We start from the raw sequence: 8,191 nt of genomic DNA on the forward strand, positions 1-8,191 counted from the left end.
TAATCTTAATATCAGTGGGAATACTCTCAGTGACATCACAGGTTCTTCATTTGGCACATTACTGGCTATTTGTCCTAAACTGAAAACACTTGACATAAGCAACTGCAGTCTGTCAGGTGTTATCATAGATGCTATGGTGAGGGAATGTGTCAATAGAAACCTAGTGTTGGAATTAGATGATCTTGATATCAGGTATAATACTCTCGGTGACATCACAGGTTCTTCCTTTACCACATTACTGGCTATTTCTCCTAAACTGAAAAAGCTTCATATGCGTGGGTGTAATTTACCTAATGATATAGTGCAGGATATGACTCAACACTTCCAGAGTATAAATGGTGAATTTTACTATTGGTAACTGCTATACAGTAGTTATTAAAGTGCAGCTTAATTTGACATTCATTACAACTGCATGATACATGTACTACAGGCACTTGTTTGTTATCATAATCTTTGGTAATATAAATGTAAATTAAATCATGGTGAATATTGTATTTTAATACATGTCATATTATATATAAAATTGTTTATTTAATATTTGTAAACAATATATTATGTTTAAAATTCAACATTACCTTGGATTTAGTATATTAGTATCTTAAGACAATTGCTAATGCAACCTAATATACTGCAAACATAGAATATCATTTGTAATATGTCAGAATTAAGATTTTGATACAGTCTATTTTGATATGCCAGTATTTTTATAATTTGATGAGTCATCTTGAATTTAATTGTAAGACATATTACGCCAAATTTTGTTTAAAATTGTTAGTTTCACAGGATTTGAATGTTGCTATGAGGGGCTTTTCATCGTGATCATAATTCTTCAACTATTTTCTCAATTTTTATTCACTGAAAACTGTACAACCATTTAGTTTTTTAAATAGTTCTTTCCTTTTCTTGTGAATTATGTTTATTATACCTCCATGGTTTATCTATGTATACAAATAAATGACAGGTAAACAATATTTAATTGTTTCTAATTTTTATCTTTATAAATAAATCTACATTCACACCAGAACAGAAGATGGCGCTGTTCATTTATTTTTATAATTTTCCATGAAGTCTGCACCATCAAACTTTATGTGACAAAATGTGATGTGCCCATATATGGCATATATCACTACCATATTTGGGCACATCACACTTTTTTTGTCAAACTAGTTTGATAGTGTAGACAGAGCTTCATGGAAAATTATATAAATTTGTTGTAAATTTGTGTATGTAGTACAGTGATTGTTACTGTGCATTTTCAGTCAATAGCATATACTTGTGTTAATTGGGGCAGGGGGGTTGTAAATGAAGTACAGTGGTTGTTACTGTGCATTTTCAGTCAATAGCATATACTTGTGTTAATTGGGGCAGGGGGGTTGTAAATGAAGTACAGTGGTTGTTACTGTGCATTTTCAGTCAATAGCATACTTGTGTTAATTGGGGCAGGGGGTTGTAAATGAAGTACAGTGATTGTTACTGTGCATTTTCAGTCAATAGCATATACTTGTGTTAATTGGGGCAGGGGGGTTGTAAATGAAGTACAGTGGTTGTTACTGTGCATTTTCAGTCAATAGCATATACTTGTGTTAATTGGGGCAGGGGGTTGTAAATGAAGTACAGTGGTTGTTACTGTGCATTTTCAGTCAATAGCATACTTGTGTTAATTGGGGCAGGGGGTTGTAAATGAAGTACAGTGATTGTTACTGTGCATTTTCAGTCAATAGCATATACTTGTGTTAATTGGGGCAGGGGGGTTGTAAATGAAGTACAGTGGTTGTTACTGTACATTTTCAGTCAATAGCATACTTGTGTTAATTGGGGCAGGGGGTTGCAAATGAAGTACAGTGATTGTTACTGTGCATTTTCAGTCAATAGCATATACTTGTGTTAATTGGGGCAGGGGGTTGTAAATGAAGTACAGTGGTTGTTACTGTACATTTTCAGTCAATAGCATACTTGTGTTAATTGGGGCAGGGGGGTTGTAAATGAAGTACAGTGATTGTTACTGTGCATTTTCAGTCAATAGCATATACTTGTGTTAATTGGGGCAGGGGGTTGTAAATGAAGTACAGTGGTTGTTACTGTGCATTTTCAGTCAATAGCATACTTGTGTTAATTGGGGCAGGGGGGTTGTAAATGAAGTACAGTGGTTGTTACTGTGCATTTTCAGTCAATAGCATATACTTGTGTTAATTGGGGCAGGGGGTTGTAAATGAAGTACAGTGATTGTTACTGTGCATTTTCAGTCAATAGCATATACTTGTGTTAATTGGGGCAGGGGGGTTGTAAATGAAGTACAGTGGTTGTTACTGTGCATTTTCAGTCAATAGCATATACTTGTGTTAATTGGGGCAGGGGGTTGTAAATGAAGTACAGTGGTTGTTACTGTGCATTTTCAGTCAATAGCATACTTGTGTTAATTGGGGCAGGGGGTTGTAAATGAAGTACAGTGGTTGACTGTGCATTTTCAGTCAATAGCATATACTTGTGTTAATTGGGGCAGGGGGGTTGTAAATGAAGTACAGTGATTGTTACTGTGCATTTTCAGTCAATAGCATATACTTGTGTTAATTGGGGCAGGGGGGTTGTAAATGTAGTACAGTGATTGTTACTGTACATTTTCAGTCAATAGCATATACTTGTGTTAATTGGGGCAGGGGGGTTGTAAATGAAGTACAGTGATTGTTACTGTACATTTTCAGTCAATAGCATATACTTGTGTTAATTGGGGCAGGGAGGTTGTAAATGAAGTATAGTGGTTGTTACTGTGCATTTTCAGTCAATAGCATATACTTGTGTTAATTGGGGCAGGGAGGTTGTAAATGAAGTATAGTGGTTGTTACTGTGCATTTTCAGTCAATAGCATATACTTGTGTTAATTGGGGCAGGGGGGTTGTAAATGTAGTACAGTGGTTGTTACTGTGCATTTTCAGTCAACATATACTTCTCAGTAAAAAGGGCTTCTCTGGTATTTGTTTGTACATTCCAGTTAAAACAAAATAGTACTATAAATAAAATGGAGCACCTTGGTTTTCACTATGTATATTTTCAGAATGTAATATATAAATGTATATATGAATATGAAATAAATACATATTTATCTTTTATTATTAATTAGTCCTTTCTGTAGTATTTTTAATTATAAACAACATCTAATTTTGGGATTTATTTTTTATTTTGTGTGAAGGGGTGCATTTCGGCTGCAGTTCATTTCAGCCGCCATAATAAACACATCCCTCTGGGTAAAAATAGTGAGTAAAGACGATGCTTAGCCACCCTAACCCTTGTACCCAATAAAGATGTAGGAAGTTGTGAATTTAAGAGTTCATATACTGGTGGCCGAAATAATCAGATCTCAAATTTTTTTGAACAAATTCTAGAAATACCCACAGTAGGCATACTGATTTAAAATTCTTAAGCTTTTCTATTAAATACATGGAAAAAATGTGCGAATCTATTTTTGTATAAACTGATTTCGTAAACATTCATGAAATTACTGAACTAAAAAAACTGAATGAAGAAATAATACCACAACCCAAATGTAAAAAGTTTTATGAAGGAACAAATAATATTAATGAAATGATTTCTGCGTTATCTTTGGTTATGTTTTGGTTGGATGGACATTTTACTGTACCCTAGTTTGAGAGAGAAAGACCTTGTAATAGGCCTCCTGTATTATTTACATAAACATGATTGTAAAATACAAAACAATACAGAACTTAAAATCTATTGTAATTTTATTAGGTGATCATTTAGAATAAAATGATCACCTATTGTTATTGTATAAAATCTTTATTGTTTTTTTCTTTCTTTTTATTGTTTCTGTACACTATTTTGTGTAACAATTATCTCAAAAAGTTTAATGTCAATGATTACAAAAATTTCAGAATATCTTTCAAATAATATAACTTAATCCTAATAAGCTTTCCAGCGTGATCACTCATCCGTGACGACATTTATACGCCATTTTGCGAAATCACATTATCAATCATATCTCCATAATTCATTATCACATATTAATGAAATTCACTACACGTAAACTTCAGATCAAGGGTAAAAATATTAGCAAATAAAAACGCACGCGCACGTAGGTTCATGCGCGTGATATCGCGCGTTAAAAATTTAAAACGCTCAAAATTAAGTTTTGATCAATTTAGAGCATGAATTAGGCCATTTGCGTGTTTTAAAAAATTACTGCGCAAAAATGCGTTTTTGCGCGCGCGATACTTAAAAAGCGTAAAAAATATAATTTTTTTTTACAAATCTCATTCTACTCACCATCCTTAGTACATTCACCAAATATGAGTCAGTTCCGACTTAAAATAACGCTATACGAGCACGTTAAAAATGACAAAATGCGCACATTAATTTTACAAAAGTTCTGAAAATGGTGAAAAATAGGTCTTTTTTAAAATGAAAATAATTCTTCAGAATGCAAGATGACCCCCGATTTTTTTAACTTATTCTGGAAGCCATTGAGTTGTAGATATGAATTCATGTACACATTTTACGTACAAAATGTTTTGACGTCATCAAATGGCCACTTGAATTTAAAAATTAGGATTTGTTATCTTTTTGTGTAGATTATCACATTCGACAGAGCGCATCTTGGTTATGTGTGCTCGAATTTCGCACAACTTTCAGTATGTGCTTGCTTAATTAATTATCTTTATCATGAGTTGACACTATCTTCATTTTAATGACGTCATCACGCGTAAAAACTTGAATAACGTAGGCCGTGTAATTTCACCTTCGCAGTAAATTTGAATATCTTACAGCTCTTCAGAATTGAAGGTTACCTTGATGATTATAATTTATTATGAAAGCTGATGAAATGTAGATATTAATTCATATAAAAATTAAGCCTATCGGATGTTGTGACGTTAACATATGGCCAGTTGAAGTGAAAAATTAGTTTTTTCATATTTTTCGTCAAAGTTATACACAATTCAAAGAGCGCGCACAGCGCTTCTACGTGCCAAATTTTTTTCCAAATCTTATATTTTTTTGCTCAATTAATTATCTTTCGAAATCGTCATCTTAAAGTTTAGTTTGATAACGTCATCATGCCAAAAAATTAGAACATGTGTGTCCCGTAATTTCACCTATGCTACACTGTATATAGATATACAGTATATACTGTACATATTGTATATGGCATATAGGCACAACTCAGCACTATAAGCATATAATAGGATGGCATACATCAACATTTTCCGATCGTATGTTAACGTACATGCATGTTTAAAAAAAATTAATTTCAGTAAAATGATAAAAATGATCACCTATAATTCGTCAAAGTGACGAATTAAATTCTAGTTAATCTTTTATTTTTTGACAGAATTATTTACTATGATGATTTAAAAAAGTGGATATTTTGGCCATTTTTTAAAAATTCCCTGTACTGTAGTACAGGGAAATTTTAGAAAAATGGCCAAATTTCGACCCTTTTATTTTTTGACATAACTACAGTAGGTACTATGGCTCTATAAGATGATGATAACACAATATATGCGCATATATGGCAATATTATTTCATAATTATTGAATTTTAAAAGGTGGATATTTTGGCAATTTTTCGAAAAAAATCCCTGTACTATTAGTACAGGAATTTTTTTCTTAATTTTCGAAAAATGGCAAAATTTCGACCCTTTTATTTTTTTGACATAACTAGTTACTATGGCTCTATAAGATGATGATAACACAATATATGCGCATTTATGGCAATATTTTCACATAATTATGATATTTTAAAAAGTGAAAATTTTGGCCATTTTTTACGGACAATTGTCAAATATAGAATAGACTAGCTGCGATGTTCATGTTTGCTGAGCTTTTCGATTAGTATTAGTGCTCACGAATGCGTCATAGTTAATTTGCTGAGCTCTGGTTTCGTAATTTATTCGCTTCGCATAAAGTAGAAACAATTCGAACTAACAATCACAGAAGCGAAAAGTTCAAGGAACTAGAACTTTATTTGTCGCAGAGAGTGATTTGGAAGATTCATACAAACAAATTTTTTCCAGTGGAAAATCGGCTTAAGTTAGATTAGCTATTGGTATGAAAATATATAAATAAATAAATTTGTAATGTAACTTTTTCATTACCAAATAAAATTGAAAGGTAAAGGTGTATTCAACAACCATTCACATACAGTCAGCTTGCTTCATCTGAAGTTTCCTACAAATTATATGTTTTTTATCTAATATGCTTATAATTAATAATAATATTTATTGGCCAACAGTTGGAGAATTTTAAATTTGTGTTCACTGATTTGTAGGTCACTTTTACGTTTACAAAAATAAAGCACTTGATTTATATATGTGTATAGCCTTGGGTAACATATCATTGATGAGTAACTGATGACAGTAAGTATAAGTTACAGACAGGTGTGATACCCAATGTAATACATGTACATGACAAGAATTACACACATATAAGATCATCAAAAGATAAAATGAAAAACATAAATTAAAATAAAAAAAAAAACCCAAAAATAACAAACATAAACTTTAATATTAAAAAACTAAAACTTAAATAATATTAATTACGACACAAATGCTAATGTTTAAAAAACAACAGACAAAATTACGATAAAATAACCAAAAATTTCCTGTAAAATTTGGTATACAATATTATTCTTTTAATAACGTATAAAACACATGGTGAGCTTATACTCAAGTAAGTACTAAGTAAGTAATAAAGACAATTACAGTAGACATACTTATGATTTCATATTTCTATTTATATTTAACTTATGCAATATCTATTTCATTTAAATAGGATATCTACTAATAGTTGTAACTAGAGAATATAACAGTAATAAGTGCTGACTGTAAAGCAATTTACCATTGGAGGATGACGAATTAATATCACAGTCGAATGTTGCTACACGTTTCAATAAATTCTCAAATGAATTCATGAACTTCATTGAGGTGTCTCCGAACAGTCAATTACAGTGCATCAAGCATGACGTGGAAATTGAAACTCTCATAATATTACTATTTCTAGACAAATAGAGACTTGGTACGTTGCAGGCGTCTATAATATTTAAGAAAAATTTGTTACACATCATTTTGTAAGATGTAGTAAATTAAATTAGTTATCAATAAACTTTGTTATTTAGTACTGTACTAGTATAGTCCTAATATCCATCTCTGGTTATTTTTACTAATGTTTAAATTGGTATATAACTGATGAAGAGGATGAATGTGCTAAACGTATGTGTTTGCAAACAATAAATAAGTTATATGTAGAAAGAACTATATTTTTACACATGCACAACATTTGTATCATTTCATAAATATAGTATTCAGTCAAAAAACCAAAAGACAATAACTTTTTGAAGACAGTACCTCATAGGATTTCCACAAATGTCTGGTTTTCTGAATAACTTAAATATTAAAACTGCAAAAAGGTCTTATCTTATAAATTTTTCATTGGGAGACAATACATCTTTAAATAAGTATATTTCATTTGAAACTTTCCAATTTTCAGGAAATTTACACTGTTCAATAAAATACAACAAACATTTATTTAATTAAATGCATATAAATAATACAAAGCATAAAAATGAGGACCAACCTAGAAGTAAACTGTGAGCGGTACAAAAAATGTAAACACTGTATATTTCAATTTCATGTTCACCTTGTTATGTTCATGACAATAAAGGGCCTGTTTCTGCTGCAACTGCTAAAAATACGGTATAAAAATACGGTATAAAATACGGTATTTTTTATACCGTATTTTTTAGTACCCCGTTTCTGCTAACAATACTTCTTGGGTGGTCGTGTTAAATTTCATCTTTTTTACCCAAATTGCCATTCATTTATTTGGTCGATAATTAAAAGTCGCAATAAGGGAAGTTTTACGGCTCACTTTCAACAGGCTAACCCTAGTGATAGTCTTTATAAATGTGGTTGTCCCTTTGATTACCTTTTTGTTGGCCGGACATTTAGCTTCCCCACACCCTCCTTCCCCACACCCTCCTTCCCCACACAGATTTATATAGTAAATACTGTGACGTCTTCGCTCCACATTTTCGCCGAATATATCTATACACGTGTGTAAAACAGCTGACAGTGATAGAAAATAAAAAAACGATGTTTACCTCATGTCGCAGGTAAAAAAAAAATACGGTATTTTTATTGGCAGCAGAAAGGGGTACAAAAAATACGGTATAAATTTGTAAATA

The 8,191-nt window shown here is 31.6% G+C and overlaps 1 protein-coding gene across 1 annotated transcript in view; it reads left to right on the forward strand.

Moving 5' to 3' along the window:
- The window catches only part of LOC144837610 (uncharacterized), a 163,349-nt gene extending 161,403 nt beyond the window's left edge, over positions 1 to 1,946 (forward strand). The window contains exon 30 of the mRNA XM_078692800.1: positions 219 to 1,946. Coding sequence (XP_078548926.1) covers positions 219 to 358 — 140 coding nt within the window. The 3' untranslated portion in view covers positions 359 to 1,946. The remainder of the gene's footprint in view (positions 1 to 218) is intronic.
- Positions 1,947 to 8,191: the final 6,245 nt, after the last annotated feature.

The sequence above is a fragment of the Antedon bifida genome, chromosome 3, assembly GCF_963402885.1.
Source record: "Antedon bifida chromosome 3, ecAntBifi1.1, whole genome shotgun sequence".
NCBI classification, from domain to species: Eukaryota; Metazoa; Echinodermata; class Crinoidea; order Comatulida; family Antedonidae; genus Antedon; species Antedon bifida.